Source organism: Phallusia mammillata, chromosome 8 (genome assembly GCF_965637545.1).
Source record: "Phallusia mammillata chromosome 8, kaPhaMamm4.hap1.1, whole genome shotgun sequence".
NCBI lineage: Eukaryota > Metazoa > Chordata > Ascidiacea > Phlebobranchia > Ascidiidae > Phallusia > Phallusia mammillata.
In genome coordinates this window covers 8,497,621-8,520,652 of record NC_137259.1, presented here as the reverse complement: position 1 = coordinate 8,520,652, position 23,032 = coordinate 8,497,621, and the positions used below count along the sequence as shown (strand labels likewise).

General features: G+C 36.7%; 2 protein-coding genes across 3 annotated transcripts; both read right to left on the bottom strand.

Annotated features, from left to right (window-relative positions):
* Window positions 1-591: 591 nt before the first annotated feature.
* Window positions 592-5,776, bottom strand: LOC145204779 (uncharacterized). The gene is made up of 9 exons (XM_080077372.1): window positions 5,693-5,776; window positions 5,431-5,516; window positions 5,258-5,353; window positions 4,556-4,667; window positions 3,709-3,951; window positions 2,447-2,552; window positions 2,206-2,360; window positions 1,625-1,794; window positions 592-1,103 (listed from the first exon to the last, which is right to left on the bottom strand). Exons 1-9 carry the CDS (start codon window positions 5,757-5,759, stop codon window positions 906-908), a joined length of 1,233 nt encoding a protein of 410 aa, XP_079933498.1. The 5' UTR covers window positions 5,760-5,776; the 3' UTR covers window positions 592-905.
* Window positions 5,777-7,003: 1,227 nt separating this feature from the next.
* On the bottom strand, window positions 7,004-19,482 carry LOC145204500 (carboxyl-terminal PDZ ligand of neuronal nitric oxide synthase protein-like). 2 transcript variants are annotated; one of them, XM_080077088.1, is made up of 18 exons: window positions 19,277-19,482; window positions 18,960-19,031; window positions 16,151-16,243; window positions 15,957-16,015; window positions 15,710-15,818; window positions 15,087-15,204; window positions 14,738-14,883; window positions 14,124-14,279; window positions 13,327-13,383; window positions 13,063-13,186; window positions 12,656-12,771; window positions 12,417-12,570; window positions 11,971-12,136; window positions 11,329-11,484; window positions 10,386-10,491; window positions 10,117-10,199; window positions 9,917-9,967; window positions 8,769-8,833 (listed from the first exon to the last, which is right to left on the bottom strand). In XM_080077088.1, the coding sequence occupies exons 1-17, from the start codon at window positions 19,391-19,393 to the stop codon at window positions 9,922-9,924; spliced, it is 1,878 nt and encodes a 625-aa protein (XP_079933214.1). In that variant the 5' UTR covers window positions 19,394-19,482; the 3' UTR covers window positions 8,769-8,833; window positions 9,917-9,921. The 2 variants fall into 2 exon arrangements, with proteins under 2 accessions (XP_079933213.1, XP_079933214.1); XM_080077087.1 differs by lacking the exon at window positions 9,917-9,967 and having other exon boundaries at window positions 7,004-8,833.
* Window positions 19,483-23,032: the final 3,550 nt, after the last annotated feature.

Here is a 23,032-nt window from a genome sequence, read left to right as displayed (position 1 = left end):
TTTTGCCGCCATTTAAAACACCTTTCTCATTAGCAATATTTTGCACTTCCGGAATTTTCCTGCACCTTATCCGACGTTTCAGTGCATGGCATTCGTACAACAAGACAAAATCGTTTTTGACAACAACAGGATGATAACACACATAAAAGAGACTAATGACACCAACCTGGCGATGAACGTTGAAAAACACTTTACAGGTGGTTAAGAAGCAGATAGTTAATGAACATTAGTACATCCTTTTTACGTTCATCTTGTTAGCGCATCGTGTAATTTCCTTTTTTTCGCTAAAGACTAGCCAAAGCCTCTGAGCATCCTCTTTTGACGCGTCTTTCTTATGTTATTTTCGGCCTATTCTCTTTTTTTCCAACAAAATATTCTTTTGCACAGGAAGCAAATTAGTGTAAAATCTGCCGCATAACGCGAAAGTAAAGCAACACAGTATACATACAGCAAACAACCACAAACTCCCCCCTCTAAGTCTTGGGGTTTACCGATTTCGGCCATCCAGATTAAAGTGACATCAAAGAAAGTAAGAAAGTGAAGTGCTAATGTTTTACACATATAAAAGCTGAGACTTTTTTACACATTAAATTATACACATAGCCTACATAATGTATTGTTGGCGAAGGATTGGCAGACTTTTACACAGAACGTTGGCTCTTTCACGCGATCTTGGATAACAAAAGATACTTCCAATAACACGAAATGAAGAATCTAACTTAGATGCTGCAAAACCTCATCTAATGATATGCGACAAATAATGTGGGGGCCAAAGACAATAAAAAAGAAATGACCTCAAGAAAATTTTCACATGAATTAACTAAGAGAAAATGTTGTCCTTCCCATGACCTTGGAAATAGTTTTGTTTCGGTAGTGGGCATTTACAGTAGATAAGATACCGTAACCTAATCTATTATGTTCCATTCGTACATTTTACAGATATCAGCACACACATATCGAAAAATATCAAAATCTTGGCGGTCAGGAATCTTGTTATCATTCTTGTTGATTACCATCACTCGTTGATCAGCTCCAGCGATTTGTAGTAACTCCTGAATGTCATAATTTACGCTGCTTGAATCTTGGTAAAACTGCGCGAATGTCTGAAAGAATAAATATAGTGTTGAATGTTACCTTATATTACACTTTTTTAGGCAGTGGTGGGTTTCAGCCGGTTCACACCCGTTCTATTGAACCGTCTCACGAAATTTTATGGGATCAACGAACCGGTTAGCATTACTGGTTACTCTCAATGAACTTTTTGTAACAGAACCGGCTGACAAAAAATTTGAATCCCACCACCGCTTATGCCTTATAGGTATTACAAGTCCTTTCTTCTGTGTGTTTTAGTTGTCGATTTCCGTAACATTATCTTATTACGGTAATGGAAAAAAAAACATTCCCAGTTATGCAACAGACATCAATTACATTTCGTAACTAAATTATGGTCTTTGTATAAACTGTATACGTCGCATCGGTAGTGCAATCAATATTTACAATGCAACTTTGGAATTTAGCAAATTTTCAATTCCAATCTAACGTAAAAACAGGGGCGCAGCCAGAACTCGATGTTAAGGGCGCCAATTTTGTGGCTCAATATACCACTATTTCATAATGTTCATACCAAAACACCTTCGTTGCGAAGTGCTTCTGCTGGTCCGAGAACGTCGTCGTCCGATTTTGAGTCAGTAAGAACAACCACAGCTTGTAGTGGTCGGTTTGGATCTTGCTTTTCAACTTTAATTATTTGCAGAGCGTAAGTCAAGGCAGCACCGATATTCACAAGTCCGTCATCTAAATTGATTGTGTGTTTTATCACTTTAAACTTTAAGATGAATGTATGTAAGTTTGAGTGGATGTTAATTGATCTTAAATAGATCAAATAAATGCCTAATGTGGAGTGTTCAAAAGAATCTAGCTGTTTAACTGACGTGAACAAACCAGAAACAATTCGTTTAGTATTACAACATGCTGTTACTGTTCACTCGATCTTGAAATGTAACTTCGCCTGTGCCACATTGCAGTTCGTAAGTTAGATCGAATTACAGCAACCCTGTTGTGGTTATGGCTAATGTAAAGTTTGATCCCAGACCGTTCATTTGTGAGGAATTGTGATCACCGCCGGTACCTTACCTATGAGTTTGCGAGATAATTCGAAATTCCAAAGTTGCTTCATTAAAAATGTTGTGAATTTTACATTCTTACCTGCTTGCCTGTATTTCTGCGTTTGTGCCAGCTCAAAAAATGTTGATGCTGCCATGTTGTTGGTGTCGTTGAGTAGGATTGCTTGATCTAAATGAGGAACCCTGCTGAACGTTATGCGGGCAAGTCGTAATGCGTCGTAACCAAGTTTGTAAGTCCTGTGAAAGCAGTTTCAAAATTAATAAATGGATCAAATTTATTATCTTGTAAATTGTATCTGGGACAAATGCAATAAAAAAATTACCTGAGAACATTACGTGTAAATGTTGTGAGTACCCTTAACCAGGTTCGGTGGCTTTTAATGTGAAGTAGAACAACCAGATCCATCGGGGCATACGGCGGACAGGAGCCTGCGAAACAATGAGGTAAGCAAAGTATGCAAGCGTAGGCGTACATATGCGTAGGAGTAAAACACTTGATGGTGGGTGTAAATGTTGTGACAAGATCCGAGATTACGAAGTAATATTTTTACAAAACAAACTTCGGGGAATCTCTGCGGAACCCTAAGTTCCTTGAAATTCTGGTTACATCGCCCTGCGAGTCAGATTCTATACACGAGTTTCGCAACTAAAGTCTGTAGACTCATAACTAAGCAAGCATGCAGTGTCTTCGCGCTGTACCAAAAGAGCCATGTGAAATGTGATATATACGTAGTATACGTAAAAGTAGACAAACAAATTGTGAAGTTTTATATCATTAAATGAAAAAAGGCTCAAGTGTATTGGTTTTTTTGTACATGGCATATAAATTAGAAAATGGCTGATTAAGCATTTTGTATCAATGATGACCTTAGCATAAATTTGCCCCAAAATTTGAGAAGCCAATGTTGCATCACTCTTTTTATGTCCATTTTGGCATTACATTCCTTAAAGACTCCGTATATATAATGTTGAACAAATACGTAAATAGTGTTACCGAAATCAATAACAAAAGGTTTATTTATACCAGGGGTGGGGAACCTACTCAGTACTGCGGGCCGCATGAATTGCACAACATTTTCGGGGGGCCAAATATTTTTTTATGTTCAAATTCCGTGTAATGTTCGAATTCCGTGTAATAATACCCTAAGCACACAAGTGATTTTATATTTCATAGCTCCAGATTGGATTTTTTTCTTTGCTGTTACTTGTTTGCAACAAACAAGGCATACAGGTTCATCACTTAATTCGACTAAAATCTGTCCATTCTTTCTGGAACACCCTAGCTCCATTTAAAACTAACACAACATGGCAAATGATTTGTTACTGGAAGAAGAGACAATCGAGTGACTGTTACGTCACAAATACAGCAAGTGGTTGAATGTGTGGCAATTTTAATAAGTTTGGCGTCAAATATAGAAATGTCGAAGTCTTTTCAAGTAAATATTTGTACATAAACATTTTATTATTGTTTTTTTATGCTACGTTTTATGCTGTAACAAAATTGTGACGCGGGCCACTTTCAAAAGGCAAGCGGGCCGCATACGGCCCGCGGGCCGCAGGTTCCCCACCCCTGATTTATACTAACGGGCGCAGCATCGCTTTGGTTGACTCCACTCTCCGTTAGCAAGACATTCAGATGTTGTTGCTTCTGGTGTCGGTTGTATCGTGAATCCATCGCTGGTGCAAGTAAAATTGCAAATTGAACCAACGTTGTTCGAGGAAGTGCATTCAACCTTGCCGTTATTTAACCGGTTTACGTTGGGGCATTTTTGTGGTAATTCACTAGCCCTCAAACGAGCAAAACTGCCCGAGGGCGCGTCACTTTGAACTGAAAATAAAAATTGCAATAAGTTGTGAGGGTGGATTGGGCGTAAATTTTTAGCGATTTAAAATCGATTGAAGAGAATTCAAATAAATCAAAAGATTTGGATCTAAGACCTTAAGATCGTTAAACGTGATCACGATAACCAAAATAAAGCACAGTCTCAAAATTACTTATCTGCTGTTATGTAACAAGAGTGTGGATATATGCTAACTCAAACCAATCATATCTTATGCAAAAGACTGGTCGTTAAAACCTCGTTTACATTTTACATGGGCGCATGATGCATTATTACTTGTCATACTTGATTTCTCGTGAATTCAATTAAAACATTTTGGAAGTACAAACAACCCGAAAAACGTTATTTTGTAGAGTTTAAAGGCTAGCAAAAATAATAACCAACCTCAGTCAAAACTTTCTGGTTTTTGGTTTTAGACAAAGACGCAAAATTAATCTTTAGGGCACATCCACTACATTTTGTTTTTTACCTGTAGGAAACCTACTTCTGGAACAATGGCATTATAAAATGGCAGGCATATTATCCTTTTTTAAACATTTCCCACCATCGTTGCAGGTAACACAAGCACTGCTAAAGATATTTACAACTTACCGTGGCAGGCTTCTTTTGCGTTACATAAGTTGGAGTGGCAGCAGCAAGTACAAACCGACGAATTAAGATGACTGTTGCACTGGTTTTGATATGGGTGAACCTTTTCTCTGTTCTTTAAAATAGTTTGATCATTTTTAAAATCTCTTATCGTAATTATAACAATTACACTCCTGCAATAATGTTGAACTGGTTATATGGGATGTGACAACAAAACCACGGGTTGTTTCTTAACAGACAAGAAATCTAATAATATTTCGGTGAATGCATTTATAGATGAGGCACAAAATATCCCAGAATTAGATACTTGTAACAGGAAAAACTGCATTAAATTGTGATATTTAAATTAAAAAAAACACAAAGAAAATAGTTTTAAATAGAATTGTAAACCAGTAGAGGTATTTTAGGTCGGGTTCAGGTTTAAGCTTAAGTTTAAATGAATCTGATACTTCGTGCCTTATCTCAGAATCTTTATTGTGGAAATGTCACAGAGGAGGATGTGTTTGTTACGCTTAATTCGGGCATTAATTTAAAAAGATCTGGTTTGGAGTTTCGGGTTAGAATTTTCTGGTTTTGTTTATAACTCTGGTTTCGACATAATTTTATTGTGCGTGTTTGTGTTTCGCATCGAATATTAAACAAGATATATGGTATAAAAAAGATGTAACAGATGTAGTTTAAAACTTTCCAACAAGAACTTCTAACCTGATTTTGGTCGTTTTGGCAAGCGACGGTTTGCTTGCATCCTTTCCACATGAAAGATTCGTCACCATATCGACGTACCACAGTCACGCATGAATTCTTTTGTAAATGTAGATAATTTGGTTTAAACAAAAATATATTCTTAGAGAGGTTTAAAGAAATTTAGTCGCTTTTACCTGTGAAGTCAAACACCTAACCATTCGTCCAATATTGGAACATAACTTCACGTTTGTGGCTCTTTCGCATTTCCAACATTGTAGACCTGTAGTGAAAATCATGTGTCTACTTATGTATATTGTAACATATAAATATTGCGCAATAAATTACATGGAATAGCCAAGTCTAATACAATTTTAAAAAACACAAATGCCCGTAAAATGACATTATAAATGATCCATAAAGCTATACTTTTGTTGTTAAAACTATATTACTTTTTACCTTCGACTGTTTGAACCAAAAAGCATCCAAAAAGAAAGAGGAACCGACAAGTATAAGTCAAACACATTGTTTAACAAACTACCCCTGCACCTTACAAACGATATGTGGGCCCATCGTTTTTTGGTCTGGAAATCCTTTTCAACCTTAAAAGCCCTTGGGCCAAAGCATCATGACGCAAATAGATAGGAGCTTTGCAATAACCACAACTATGAAACGAGACAAGAATATTAAAACCAGTGTAATTTATTTATTCCGGCATATCGTTCTAAATCTAGGCATTTCACACAAACGAATTTTTGACTAAAAGCAGGACTGTCTGGCTGGGCTGACTAGGCTGACTTCGGCAGCAGTATTTCATAACAGCACACTTAATTCATGCTTATACAGAAACTGACGACGCCAATAGGCGAAATACATATATTCTAATGCATTTTCGAATGATTCTATTTCTTTGAAAACCTGATTCCTGATTTAGAGCATTTCTTTTACAGCTATTTTATATACCTGTTTACACGGCTTACGAGTTCAACCAGTGGTTCTCATAACCTCTCAAGGTTGACGCCAGGGCCAACCGTGGTTGTGTGCAGTGATGAATGGGGCGCTGGAAACTAAAGGAACAATTGGGGAGCACTGGAATGAATCCGAACATTTGCAACAAAACAAGGCGCAACACTGAATCAGCCGGTCACCAAGCATTCACCACCATATGGCAAGGCGTCAAAATTAGGTTTTTAAATCATTAAATCAACCAACTGCAAAGCTGGAAATAAATAAACAGTTCAGGTGTTTAAAATACTTAAAGAAGTTAGAAACGTATTTATGATCGTTGCATTCTAAAACATGTTGAAATCACTGCAATAAATACACGAGGGTGGCCATAATTTTGAAACAACCTTGAATATAGCTTGGTATAAATGGATTGCAATCAAAGACAATATGAGTACAGGCCATGATCATGATGCGTTATGTATAGCTATTGTGAAGTAATGTCGCGCTATATTTGTTACAACGTGCGCTTTCTTTTAAAAAGTTGCATGAGCTGCGCTGTACCTCGCCTTCATTTGGTTCTGAAGTTCTACCATACTTAAAGACAATTATTTTTCAAGTTAGTAAGGCGAAAAACAAAAGTTCCCCTCTGTCTATTATTACATGCCCCTACCCTCCTAAAAGTGCAAATGGGGTTAATGTTTATTCATGCCAAAGCCACCATATGAGCACAAGTTTGTCCAATATTCGCCTGAAATTCTAAATGTCTCAATTTCTAACATTTCTTGGAACACTATGAAAAGTCGACAAAGAGACACATTATCGCAAATTGTAAAAACTGTAATTCGAGTAACGCTGTACGATACAGGTAATGTAAAACGTACAGAAACGTAATATCACAATGACGAGTTGCAATGAACAGCTGCAAGCAGGTAAACGTCAATAGCACCGTTAACCATAATGGCAAAAGTACATGATATGTATAGAATATTTATAAATATATATATAGGTCAATGTAGGTTTGTGTGCACAACCAAAGTTACATTAGTGACATTCTAACTTGGTAACAACCTTAATTCGAAACGGGCTGTGTTTGCAGTCTTTTGTGCCTTTAAAACTAATGTACATTTTACATATCATATATTACGTACGTATGTAAATGCATTTGATAGGCCACACCACGTATTTTAATAAGCAGTTCCAGACTAAAACTGTCTTTAAATGCTTTGTAAGCAACCAGGAATGCAAGACAGTTGATACAAATAGATTGATGTTGAAATATAAAAGCATTAAAATAACAAGATCGAAGCATTACAATGGCTGTATGGATAAGGTAGCCTGCGAAATTCGTGCAAAACTGCCACTGGCATACTGCTCTGTACAGTGAATGATGGTTGGTCATTGAAAAGTAGTTCGTAAATTCATTCCCTGATTATTTCGGGTCTTTTACGAACTGCTAAGGATCTGATTAAACCACAATACACGTAGTCTATAAATGATTGAAATAACCGGAGAAATTGACACAACAGGATGATTAAAAGGTGATTTCACTAAGATCAGCGTTAACAAAAGACATAAAACTCAAGAAGAACAAATAAAAGCAGTATGGAAGCGATTTTGGCGCAAGATGAAATATTTAACAAAAAAAAGAAATCAGCAAATTAAGTTAAGCTACATCTCAAATATTAGTTGAAGAACTAAAGAAAGGGGTGGGAAGGGTACTTATATGTTTACCTCGAAACAGCTGAATTATCAGACAAAGGCGACGCCTTGTTCAGTTGGGTTGGGCTTCGAAATGATTGAGAAACGCTAACAATGTTTCCTAGTCCAGAATCGCTGGAAGCTATGGAGGTCGGCTCGCTTTCGCTGTATGGAATTCCAGTGAGTTGTAAAGTCGATGGCGCAGCGGGGTTCTCTCCGCTAGGTGGGGCAGTCTGCTCGTTCCGTTTTTGTTCAGTTTGTTCAGAAGCTGATGCATTGAAAGTACTGCTTGTGGTGTTGAATCCTAGCTCAAGCGTTGACTTTTCTACATTATCACTTGACGAAGATGTATCTTTATCCAAAAGCGCTTCAGACATTATTGGAGTACGCATGCTTTCAGTTGTGTCGCCGTCCCAAAATTCCGTCGTAAACTGACTTTCAATCTCATCCAACATCGAACCAATAGTGACGTCAGTTTCGTCATTGCTTTCAAGGGGTAAAACTTTTGCGGCTTGTACTAGAACAGGTGGCATGGCACTGGTTTGACCAACGCTCGCTGTAGTCGGAATTTGCTTGCCGCTTGGCGACGGTTGTTGAGCAACAGCAGCGCTTTGGTGCCACGCAGCGGATTTAACTTTTTGTAGCGGTTCGTACCGAAGCTGGCGTTCGTAGTTGGTAGGATCAAAGTCGAAAATTTTTTGCGTTGGTTTTTCCATCTTGAAACTTGCGTCCATATCAGACGTCCGGTTGTCACGTGGTTTTTGGACTTCCTCATCAACGTGGATGAGCGAAGAGTCAGAGAGGATGAGCGTATCGTCGGCGGGAAGCGATGAGCCAGTGAGTTGTGGGCGCATGCGCGCACCGCTTGGTGACGTAACTGTGTTACTTCGTTGCACTTTTGGTGGCGGATTGATGCGCGGAAGTGACGTATTAGGAGATGCTATGGAAGTGTTCCTAAAAACAAATGGGTTGAAAGATCTTCTGAAAAAAAAATCCCACCCAAATCAAAACATACCACGACACAGGCGTGTTCAAAACCACTTCCCCACACCAAAGATTCGATAATTTGTGTTTTAGTTGTGCATAATTACCAGACATAATAGGTTGTGTGATTGATAGAAAATGTAATTTCATTGCTGATATTTGTTGATAAAAGGGTACATAAAACATCTCAAAAATCTTGAAATTAACGATAGGTGACGGTTATGCCAAGGAAAGAGCAAAATAGATTTATTGTTCAGAAATTAAGTTTGAGAAAGATCTGTAAATTATCAGTTTGTGACACAGAAAATAATCTTTAAGCCCATCAAAACAATTTTTTTAACAAATAAGTAGTATGTGTGATGATTCAGACAAAAACATATTTTAAGGCTTTTTCACTATTTTAGAATACTCATTTGGGTATTACAAACAAGTACAATATCATTCACAATATAATGGTTACTCTATGTAACTTCAAACTACTTAGTGTATCTCACGACACAATCTAAGCAACAAATTCCATTATGACCAGTTTCGAGGTCAATGGATGAATATTCTCAGGGGCGCAAAATACGCCACAAGGGAGAGAATCTAATGCGACAATCATGTAAGGGAGGTGGCATCAATATTTGTTTGTTAAAAGAATCGCTCTAAAGCACTTCTGCTATCCATCAGCAATAAGTACATGTCTATCTCGGAGGCTTTTTTAATCAACTAAGACAGGGGTCGGCAACCTTTTTTGCACTGCCGACAGTTTTTGAAAGAGAAATTTTTGGCGGGCTGGTCATCAAACAACTACAAATACTTGGCAAAAAAAAACGCTTATAATAGTTTGTCATTTCCAGGTTGCAAGAAGAAAATGTTTAAAAGCATTTACCCTGAAAATTACACGGCCCGGTAACGAATACCTCGGACCGGCGGTTGCCGACCTCTGAACTAAGAGATAATAGGAACCTTTCTTTTCACCAGCTAAAAACTCAACTACAAGTAATTACAGCTAGAAGTTAATTGCGGAAGGACAAGCAACAGCGACTGTGACGTCACAATCATACTGACCGTATTTAACATAATGGGGAGAGATCGGTGTTTTGTTGTCTGTCAGAAACGCTGCAAATTTAAGCGTGACACATAAAAATAAAAAGCCGTAAATACGAAGTTCCAATTTACATCAGTATTGTGACAAGTCATTTTGCCTGTCCACGTTATACTATTGGAAAAGTGCGATTTTTTTACGTATTATTGGAAAAGCAACTCACTTGGAAGCAATGGGAGAAACTGCAGAACCGCTGCTAGGTGGCGATAGAGGGCGCCATTTGATCGGATTCACGCCTGGCGAGTCCTGAAACAATATATTAGACATTACCAGATCAAAACAAAAAATGCAAGATAGCTGATGTACAGTGAATATATACATTTTCTGCAGACGGTTCAACGTCATCAATAAAACTTTACATTTGGAATCTAGACTGCAATCAAATGTGACGCATTCGAAAATTGCCACAAGTAACAACTATAATTTGCATACCTTGCTTCGTTTCACTGAATCTCCTTGACTATTTGACCTTGGTGTTGAATTTGCTGAGGAACTGGTATTATTCAGGTTAAGGATGGGTGACAAAGTAAAGCCGTTTCTGTCAAAGAACATTTCTTGTTTTGAAAATTTTTGCATAACCACTAAAAAAATCGTATGACTAAAAATGCCAAATCATTTTTTAAATCAAAAATTATAATTGCAGTTTAAACTAGTGATGTACCGAATCGGCTAAATTTCGATTCGGCCGAAACCGAATATTCGGCGGTTTTGCCGAATAAATTCGGCCGAATCAACCGAATCATTTATGACGTCACGCGAAGTCGTACGCTACGCGTTCGACGTGAAAAAATGTTTATCTACCAGGCAGCCAGTGCAAAATAGTTGTGTTTCGTCCTTATTTCAGTTCTGTGGGGTTTAAAATTGCTTTAAGCATGACTGGCAACCTGCCAATGAATTACTAATTTTTTGGACTACCGTGGGGAAAACGATAATGTGTTGAAAAAGATAAACATTGACGCAATTTTCGTTATGTTTGGGCTTTTGAAAGATTGCGTGGACCTTAATAAGCAGAAAAGACACGTTTAACGCGTTAAATTTGTGTTCGTAAAAGATTCGGTTTCGGCCGAATCGCAACAAATTATTCGGCCGAAACCGAATCTTTGCAAAAATGATCGATTCGGCTGAATAAATTCGGCAAACCGAATATTCGGTACATCTCTAGTTTAAACAACCAAAAAACAGTGTCCAATTTTTGTTATGTCATGATTTAGTGTCATGATTTTGTTGGAAGGTTCAAGCACCTTAACATGAAATCAACCAAAAACGAACACACCACTTTAGGTCCGTTCATAAAAGTAAACTATGCCATACAAAATCTACTTATTTTCATTCAAGTCCTCAAAACTAAAATAAAAAGTGTAAAAACAATATTTACGCTTGGTTGACAGATGTCTGCTGCAAAGAGTGTGATGTTGAAAACATGGAGGAAGCATCGAAAATTGAGTCGGTTGCTGCACTACGTTGGTAACTGCTGTTGTTACGTTGTAATTGTGATGGCGTCACCATGCCAGACGTCCAAACTGATGTGTTGCTGGGAAATTTAATTGCACGTGATTGCTATGTTACATAATACGCTATGGCGTAATTATGTGGTTTGGCAAATGATACACTGATATAATTTTAGATTCATGCAATGATACTAGTTTGAACAATGCTCTGAAAAATAGTCGTTGTGTTTTAAAACTAAGACAAACTGAAAAGTTTCAGACCACCCAACAAACAGCAATAAGGAACTGAAGATGCCAGTTCCGTGAAAAATATATATATTCGATGTAAATTCATTGATTGATGTTGTTACTTGAAAAATATTTTCCATTTTCAGTTATGTTTTACAAAACTTTTTAGCAAAAGTTTAATTTGACAAATTGTTTGCACTGAAGATTGATTTGGTCAGTTTTGTTTCTGCACAAAAAGCAAATCCCTCAAAGATCAACATTTGACCCGCTTTACATGTCGATTCCATTTGTACATGTTTAAAGAATTCATCTCAGTGCAGGAGACAAGCACATGTACTTACGCAGTATCATCAAAGTTGAGCAGATCCAATGCATCTGTTTTGATGGTAGTAGAACCAAAGGTTGCTTTAGTAGTGGAAGCTGTAGTGTTGGTTTTAACTTGTTGTGATAATCCTGTTGGCATGGGAACCTCTTCATCGTCACTTGAACTTGAAGATTCCGAAGATACTAAATTCAAATGTGTTTTCAAATGCCTACAAACTGATTGGGTTGTTAACAGTTCTAAAATTCAGACGGCAAATTTTGAAATGCATTTTTTACATCCCTAAATGTCCCAACTAAAGAACTGCATATATGTGTTGAACCAGTTCAAAAACTAAACTTGTTTTTGGTCTTTATTTTTACTTGAGTAGGATTTACACGGTAACAAATCTTTCTTGTGTGGAAAACAAAAAAGTTTACCAGAAATTTTATGAAGTTATTTGTTACTTTACACAAGATTTCTTACTGTAAGTTCCATTGGCTCTTCTACTTTTTGCTCCACTTGGAAGTTTTGGCCGTGTTCCCTTGGATGAATTACTCTTAATTGATGGAGGGGTAGTAGGGGCTAATGATGATATGTTGGTATTTTCAAACAAGCTGTTGTCCAAAATTGGTGGATTCTGAAAAAGGCAATGAAAAATTACATTAGTACATTAAAGCCCAACAATAAAACACACCAACAAATTTTAGGCACACTATATTTACTTTGAGAAAGTCCAAATCAGTGTAGGTTTGTATTGGATTTATGCCTGAAATCATATTGCCAGAGTCCACAACTATTGGTCCAATAGGAAAATCTGCAATCTGACTGGAACTTTCCCCTGCAAATCAATGCGAAACAACAGTTAATACTAATCAAGCATTTTAGTCACCCAGTTGCATATTTAACTATGAAATAAAACAAAAGCAGTGCATGGAATGTGACAACAAACAGTAGGACATAAAAACTGATTAAGTGGTGAACAATGACCTACTGAGAAAAAAGGCATGAAAAAAAGCTTGCACAGAGTTTTGCTAATTAATGAGATTTGTGCTACAAGAATTGTAAATGTATTAAAACATCATGTAAAAGTTAACATTGTTTTGCATACAGCCTGTATGGTATATTTTACCTGAAGGGCTAATTGTGCCTTGGGCATTTGCTACTTTTAGCTCAAGTTGTTTCATCTGGGCAACAATCACACTCATTTGTGAAATCAGCTCACAATTTTGTAACAAAAGTTGATGGTTACGAGCCTGCCAAAAAACAGTATGTACTAAAATACATTAACAACAACAGCCCAGGATTTTTTTTTAATTTCTGCCAGAATTATATGCAAATTATTTCAATTTTGTTAGTGGTCTCCTTCATCATAAAAATCAGATAATCAAGTTACCTGTGCTTCAACTCTGGCTGATCTTTCTGCAGCAAGTTGGTCAGTTAGTAGCTGTACCTATTCAACAACAAATGAAAGGATGACTTTACTTATTTTTAGTGATGGGACGGGTACCCGGTGCTCAGTACTCGGTATCGATGGTATCGAACGATTTCAGTGATATCGATACTCGTACTCGGTATCGAAATATTTTGTCTCAGTTTTCGATACCAACGTGCGAGTACCGAAGGTCGATTTACACCATAAGAATACGGGCAACTTTATGCCAATATTTGCTTCGGCCAGCACAAAATTGGAAAAAAGTTCCGCCAGGTTACATATTTTTTTTCGCTATCGTATGGAGATTACTTTTTTCTGCATGTGTGTGTGTGCAAGCCTGTACCCCGACCATGGCAGATAAATTAGCCAGTGATATACAACTAAGTAAAACACTGCACTTAAGTACCCTGTAATCGTACTCAGGATCAAAGGTATATACATGTGGTACTAGTACTCGGTATCGGTACTCGCTTCAAAACCTGGTATCGTCCCATCACTACTTATTTTCACAATCTGGTGTGAAATTTTATTTTGGCAAGATAAATTGAAATTCAAAACTTATAGTAAGTTGATTTTGAAACGATAAAAGTTTGATTGTTTTCTTGAAAACAACTATTAAATATACAAATTTAAATGCATATTTCTATAAGTACAAAACATTATTCATGTTCAAAAAACCAAAAATGGCTTCAACCACGTTAATCTGCCAACGAAACCTGGGCTTAATCTGCCTTTGTGTAAATTGATGTGGGACATACCTTGGCAACAGCAAACTGAGATTTCTGTTCAGATTGTTGGACTTGTTGTTGCATTAGCTGAATTTGATGATGTGTGCTCAGTGGTGCATGACCTGACGTCAGGGAAGAAAGACCTTGCATTGTTTGTCTGTTCAGGGAAATTGAAGGTGATTTTGGCTAAAACAAAAAATAGTCTGTTATCTCACAATAAAATTCATTTTGCCTCTTTTCATCCAGTTACACAACACAGTGTGTAAAAGTAAATTGTATTTTCACAAATTTGAAAAAAAAAGTTTTATAGTTTAAGGCTTTTATTTGCATCAAAGTTATAATAACACACTGCATTAAGAGTGGTGCAATAAAACTGAATACAACCCCTACACCCAGTGTAGTGTGGCTTGGTGTTTTGTCAAGCAGAAAATGGTTTGATGTAAATTTTAATCCTCTTATAAATAAAATGGGCATTAGATACAAATTCCATTGCCTGCATTAATCATCTTAAATGCAGTCAAACTACCCATACATTTCCTAAAATATTATTATTCAGTTACATATAATAAAATGGCAAAGGTTTTCCAAAAAATCTTGGTATACCAGTATTATCGCTGTTAAACAATTTGAAAGGAAAATCTAACCTGCGCTTGTGCTGAATCCAAATCAGTAACTCCCACTCTTGTTGTGCTTTCTGGAGGGGAATCGACAACCTCAACTGCATCAATATCCGTTTCCAAAACAGCGTTTGGTTCAGTTCGTTCATTACCACCTACAGTTGCTTGGCGTTCTACAAAGCATTAGTTCACGGTAACTCACGGTAACTTTTTAATGGTTGTACTTGAAACCTAACTTATTTTGGAATGACATAGTATTATGGATTGAATTTGAACACACACGGATATAGTAGTTGACATAAGTCAAGGGTGTAAAAAAAAGAATCATAATAAAAAGGTTATACTAAGTCTATTTGCAGTTCACAATAATCACTACCTTCATTTTTCTTATCTTGTTCTTTGTCGCTTGCACCTTCAGCTGTTCGGGTTTCATTAAATTTGTGGCAAACTTCAAATGCTTGACCGATGGTGCGAACAATTCGCATCGCATGACTCTGTATGAAAATGTTGATGTGTAAAAAAACATATATTGATTGAAAGTTTTCATTTGGAAGGACATTTCTTTAGATGTTTGGGATATCCAGCATTGTAAACAAAGAATACTTGCATTAGTTTTGTGGGAGTAAACATGACAATACCACATTAATTAAAGTGCAATAATCTTATGAGTTTAAGGATCGCAGTGCTGTTTACTTAAACAAATATATACATCACAAAAGTTGACTGCGTGCAATTTGACCAGGCATAAAAAATTAACGATACCATAAACAAAACTTAAAAAACTTTACCTAAATACCCAAGACACTCTCTACCATTGCAGCTTAGCAACCGCAAGTACTTTCACTTGGCATACATACATCATATAGGCAGATACAAATTTACAGTACAAGTCTCCAGGCATATTTTGTGGATTCATTCGGTTTTATATCACCACTGATTACACAATATTTGAAAGGGCTTTAAAAAACCCTGACAGCGCAAACAACGAGAGGTATTTACCTTCTTTGTTGACTTAAATACATTGCACCGAAAGACGTTGCTAGATCCATCTCTAGCTATGTAACTCCAAATCTTAAGGTCATGTGAATCATGAGAAACGTAAAATATCCTGCAATATAGGGCACAAGGTTAAATATATACATCCAAATGACTTATTGTTTTGTGAAGTATATATTTGTAACAGCGTTGTTCAACAATGACTGATATGTTAATAAATTATTATTTCCAGATGAAACTTAGTGTATACCTGTACACTGGATCATGCATAACCTGTAGTTTTCTTTCATCCCAATCCCAATCTTTTTTCTGCAAAAACAAATCATCTTTACATTGACTGATTCCACATTTTTAGGTGGCATTGTAAACACAAAAAAACGAAATTATTTAGGGTATTAGAGTCCAAGTCCTAATGTCAATCCATAAACACCCAAAAAAAATCACCCTTCTCTTTTTTCGTTGAACAACTCTAACCCCATCAACTGACACAGTCACATTGACTTTCCGCTTCTTCACCTGCTTTGCTTTGAATTCGTACTGTAAAACATAGTGAGGATTAAAACAGACAATTGAAAAATACAAAAATGTAAAAAAAGCAAAAAAGTTGTGAACATAAAAGGAATTTAGGACATTCATGTTTTTAACAAAATACAACCTTTAGGTCTACATACAGTAAATTCCACATCGGTCAATAAACGCATAAACCGGGTGGTTGTACTTCCACATGTAAACCTAAACCTGTTTGCAGGGAGTTAGAAATGGAAAGACGGTCACGCATGGCACGCCACAAAAGACCGAGCTCAGCGACAACTTTTGCGACAATCAGAACAATGGTTTCCCACAACGAAGCGTGAAATAACAGAAAGACAAGTCACCTGGGGTCAACGGTGCGACGGTAACAGTTGCAAAACATCCATAGCAACCGTTTATGCCCGTTTACTAAACCATCCGTTTATAAAGTCCAGTTATAAAATTAGTCTGAGCGGAGTCTTGACCTATTTGGCAAACAAAGACAGATACTGACCTTCGATCTTTTCCCTATTTAATAATCAATACCAGAAAAGCGGAAGCTCTTGAGGATTTATCTCTTCGACCTAAGGCGAGAATTAGTTGGGGTCAGCTACAAGTTATAACCGCGCGTGGTTCAAGCTGATCCTTTTTTGTTTGCAACGCTTTGACTTGTTCCGTTTATTGTGAATTATTATAAATACTTGTGGGCGCTGTAAACAAAATAAAATTGAATTGAATTAGTCGATGTACAACAACCTGAACTATTTCCAATAATTGTGCGACTTGTGTATTCGAATTTTGGTTTACTTGCATGTATTTTAAGCACTAATCCATTCAATTAATAAAAGCATGTCGCTTTTAAAGTCTATTTGGAACGTTATTTTCCTCACTAAACTTCCATTCTGATATTGCATCTATTTAAATATTCTCAAGAAGATGTCTTCATAATATTACAGGCAGGAAATGCATCATAACAAAGAAAGTGGCCTAATTGATGAAACGTTTCGGTCATTTGGACTTGAATATGTTAAACACAGAACTTTAAGTAAAAACCTGGTGTTTGTATTGAACCGGAACGGATGCTTACGACCCGTATTTAAAAAACAACAAAACTCGCGTTGTCAATATAATCACTAAAAGGTGAAATTTTACAATGGTTGTTGAAAAAATGGAGAAAGGGCAGTCAGAAAATCAAACCAACTTCCTTTCAATCTATGTTTCCGCGAACGCTATTTAATAGCGCTGTAGATATCCTAAGGCGTCAAAACAGGATGTATGCGTCTGGTATTGGCCGATTCGAATTGATTACTTCCGTTTTAAAGCAGCTAAGAGCGTTCTTTTTAATCACCCACGCCTGCAGCTGCCCTTAAGATAACGGTATGCCATAATTTGTGTAGAGAAGTAACTATCAGCTGTTGTAACAATGTAAGATATAGGTGTGATTTAAAACGTTCGAGGTAAGCGCCCTTAAAGGCATTTCATGAATTATATATGTGGTAACAACCCCCTTAAAAGCAAAAACGTTACTTTGCATACTTTCCTACTTGGATGGGGGTCTGTGATTCGTAACCTTTAATCGCTTTGTTTGCATTACCCTGTCTCCAATTTCAGTCAAGCTGTTGTTCTTGGTTAGCCCAACCCAATGTTATGCCAACACCAATAGTGTACATGTCCAAAAATGGAGAGTGTAGGCGAACAGTTAATTAATTGCCATGTGATATCACTCAGTAACTACTAGCTTGGTGTATAAGCATAATTTTTATGGGAGAACATGTCTCTGAATTTTGCCTTCTGATTTTACTAGTCAGTATGTATTATGAAACATGTTGGAAAATAAATTGTCGAACATATGTATTTTTATATATCTGTGGAATTTCTATTACCTAATCCGAACAAAAGACAAGCACTTTGACCTTAATCTTACAGGAAATCACCAGCATTGTCTTGGACTGGTTTTCTCTTTAAATATCCTGTCTCAATTAGCACCATTGATATATACTAGTTTTTGTGCTTCTGTCCACAAAAAATGTTTTTACAATTATCAACAACCAAAAACACAAACATATTTTCTACAGTTTTATGCAGCTGAAGGCACTTTAAAAAAAAGGCCAAAAAATTGCTTTTAGTTCTGTTAAGGTTAAGATATAGTGACATGTAATTTTCAATTTGATAGTTAGTGTACTATGTAATTTGTGTGAAACTTGTCATTTGAAACATAAAAACACCAACAGAGTATTTTCTAAAAAATGTTTTGCAAACCTTAAGCATCATAATTTTAAAAAGGGAAAACCAACTTAGGTTTGTCCAAATGCAGAAAGGTTAAGCTGAAATACAAATCTACAACGTTCTCTAAAATCTTACAGATTTTTTTCTTAACTTCAACATTTTTGCCTTCAATAAATCAGTTCCGTTCCACCAACTGTAAAAATCGATTGCACCACCGAACTGGAAAGCCCTAAACTAATCAAAACGAGAGCAACAGAAAACAGAATTTGCTAATTTAAATGCTGTTCTGGGAAAACACACATGGTTATTGACAACAAATGGAAATCAATATCAACAGACCATTTAACAGTTAACACTTTACAATGTGACATTCTGACAACAACTATAAACCAGGTTATAGGATGGAAAAATTCCATTTTAAACAACTAATTTTAGAAAAATATTGCATGCAAAATAAACAGAAAAAAGTATAATTGCAATATGCATGAAGGTTTTTATGTCAATATTTATGTTTTACCCTGATTCTTCGCATGGCAACAACAATCTCCATTCTTCCAGTAGGCCGAGGCACATCCAAAGTTCCAATGTACTAAATAAAACAAAGTTAAAAAAACAATCTTCATATTTTTGTTTGTTATTTTAAGTTGTAAGAAACTTATAGCAGAAGAAAGCCATAGATTTTCTAGCATTCCGTATAGAGTTAATAATATATGCCTGTAATTTAGATACTATTTGAACAAGGAGCTGAAGTGCCAGTTAGGCAAAATATTCACATATCATAAAAATTTATTGTCTCATTCTGTTACTTGGAAAATATTTTCCATTCTCAGTTACCTTTGATTTGAACTGGATTCCATGCTGAAAGGCCTCCTCGTTGTGTAAAGGTAATCTTGTATCATATGTATCATCCACCAGGTTGTAGTCTTTCCTTCTTGTTAGTCGAGTTGGCATTGTGACACAAGAAATACTATCTTATACTCATAAATTAGCTTAAATTAACCCCAAATATGACCTAAAGAAATTCATTGGCATGTTACATATTGTGTCACACTACATAATTCCATTTCGACAATCTACACCAGTACATCACATTCAATACAATACCACTTCACTTCCCTCAGATGTGTAAAGCTTTCTTTTAAAGCAAAGTTCCTTTACAAATAACAACATAGAAGAAATCCACGTAAAGCCCGTATCAGAAACGGTTTTATTACCGAATTTATTTGAAGGCTTGTGACACGCTAGCTTAAAATTCATTCACACTCGTTAACCTGCTCTCAAGTCTCAACCACGCCTTCCTTTTGTTTTGTGATCATTACATTTTAAGACCAAATTAACTTAGAGGGTAAGAAGAAAAAATGTCATAGTGGGACGTAACAGCGTGTCTTGTTCGCCCTCTCGCGGAAAAAACGAAACAAATACGAACTGTGTTGTAATGCAGTTATGAAAATAAGCACCGGCATTTAGCATTTTGCTAAAAACGCTTAAAAACAATGTTTACGTGGCTAAAATTAACGTCATTTGATATTGGTCATGGTTTAGAAAACAAAAAAATAAAAGCCAAAATTTTCGGCTAGTAGTCCGTTTTAAAAAAGACCACCAGCTCACTGAGGAGTTGCATCACTTGTAGTTGTAACAAATGTAATATCGTTGATAGCCCAATCACCTTTGAATTGCACGCAGATACAAAACTTGTTTTGGCCCTTTGAATAAAGCGGTTGGGTGTTGTGTAGGCTTGCATAGTCTTTCATCTCAGCTATAAGATCGGAAAATCCATTTACCTCAAGTTATTGAATTAGTGTCGATCGAAACCTTTTACGGCCTATATTCTGTCTGTTATAACTGAGTAAAGAGCCCGATGGGCACATGTTAATACGATGCCAGATAAAAACGCCAGTTATTTAAACAACATGATAGTTTGCGATTGACTGCTAGGCCTAGCCTACTCTTGATCAGAACAACAATGATTTTTTTAAGCTTTTTAACTGTGTTTTTGTAGGCCACAAGAGTTGCATGTCAAATTTATTGGTAGCCTATTCAAGTTAAACGTCTTAAATTTGGAAACTGTTTTGTTTTCCGTTTTGTTACAGGATATAACCCAGGGGACATGCGGAAAGGGTTTCACTGAAGCATTACGGAAACGAAAATTTTATATCACGCCATTTCGTGCTCGGTATCATTTGTAAACCAAAAGTTTCAAGGACGATTGCTGGACGAAATATATTATGGACGAAGTACGAAGATCGTTGAAGTTACTTTGCAACCCGAATTGCTGCATCTTCTGTTTCAGTAAGTAGCCTACACTGATTATGTAAATATGTTTTTACGTTCTTTATGAGTGGTGGAGGAGTCCAATAAAGAGATTTTGTTTTGAATTGTAAAGCAACATCATTTTAAGCTTAGGCTATATGTCCTTTAGTATAGTTGTTCCACCTCAGACTTGTAGGTCGGGCCGGGTTTTTCAGGTTTGGTTCGGGCCGGGTTCGGGCTTTGGTTTCTTGAAAAATGGGCCTGATTCGGGCCTGACTTTACACTCTGTGTCAGTACATTTTGAATAAATTTAACTAGCTAAGTAGCTATTGCTGGACCATCTAATGTCAAACAGTCCTAAAACGCCTTGTTCAAGACCAATTGTTTATTGTGTTTGTTGTCTTGGTCTTTCCTGAGGCTTCAATGTATAGGCCTGTCAATCAAACTTTAGGGCCTGAACGAGCTTCTCAAAAACGATTCGGGTTCGGGCCGGGTTTCGGGCTTGTACTTTGGAGTTCGGGCTGGGTTCGGTCTCCAATTTCAGGCCCGTTTACAACTTTGTACCACCTTGACGACAATTTTAAAAACTATAAGATAGGTTCGTTTAATTGTGAGAATAGGACAGGTAAAAAGCATAATTAAAAAATAGAGCAATAAGCCGCTAATTAATTATTAGCGCAATATGTTTATGGACTTGTAACGAAGCTTAAGTGAAAAGCTTTATAACTGCTTAGTTAAACCCTGCTACTTGTGATTCGGCAAAACAGAGTCAAAGGTAATATTGTTAGTCCCGTTAAGCCGGGATATGCGCACACTTCGCTTTAAGGCCAGACGGCAAAATATTTCACGAGAAATTTGAGACTCGGACAATTCAGGGTTTGTTTACCCACCGAACCTCCAGTTACATGTTGTACTAAACGGCTTTGCTTAAGTCCTGTCCACTTTTGTCACTTCAAAGCCCTAACACGAGCGCTTGCTATTCACTACCGTGCCGTCGAGGTGTAAAGGCGTCCCTACGACCGAATTGGCGTCGTATGTGTTTGTGACTTTGCTGTGGTACAGTCAACGTTACCTTTTTTCGTGGCTGGCAAAGGACAAAATATTTTTGGTATGTACGTATACCGGAGCAAACTATGTGGTGAAAATGTAAGTTTTTAAATATAGTTTGAGTTTAGTTTTTATGGTGATAGTCAAATAAACCTTGAAACTCTTCGTTTTTGGGGGTAATAACTAATAACCAGCAAGTATAGGTGGTGCATTCTGACAAATGCCAGCATAACTTGTAAGTCTGTAAAGATTTAGGTGAGGTAAACACCGCGTGAAGGAGGTTGTTTGTTCTGTAATTAGATTATCTGGACCACCACACCTGAAAGCCAGCAATGCAGTTTTGCGTTTGCGCCGTGGTAAGAAATTTTTGTTGCTCAAACACTTTTCAACCGATTTTCCTATAATTCAGCATGATAAGAACCCAATTTATTACTAATTTGTCATATTGTTGCACAGTTCTGTTCGAAAAAATGAAAAGCAACAAAATGATGGAGTAACATGTTTTCAATGTCTGTAGTCACAAACCGTTGATATTCTTACGCAAATACACAAACAAAAGCATTTTACTGTGGCACAATGCATGCAAAGAAACGTGATAGCATGTAACGGACTATTAAACATGTGAAAAGGGGTGTGTCTGCTCTTGAAAGCCTGAAATTCACTTCCTTTTCCGTGACATATACAAACAAATACACATAGAAATTAGTTCATTTGTAAAAACGTCCACTTCTCAAGATTGTATTTTAGTCCGTTCGTTGTAACGTTTATTGAAGTTTAAACCTTTGTCACCAAAAGCAACTATGACGGCACCGCTCTTTTGTACAAGACAAACAGGCTTACAATGCGTTTTTGTGTGTGTGTCCACCTTTTCTACGGTGGTAGTTGCTGCCAAATCTCAATCTTTGTTGTTAATGTGACGTAATGTCTGCTGTTTGTACACGTCATTATTTGGCCGCCCAAAAAGGTTGATGAGAATCTGTTTATGTTCAGTGGGCCATGACCGTGTTCCACTGTGAATGAGCTCCTCTTTTACTCTTTTTATGTGAAGCTAAGCGCGTTGACAGCTTATTTAGAAAATGGTTTTGAAAAGGTTTTGTTCAGATGAGTTTGGCCTCAACATTGTGACTGTTTATACAAACAGAACCTCACCTGTATGTTGCGACAAGGTGGATTTTCAGTTGACTTTAAATAAACGACAGATACGGTTTTGACACATGTTAATAAATATAGTTTATTTATTAGTATTTGCCAATCTTCGCACCAAGCTGAATTTCTAGATTAGTCATTAACAAT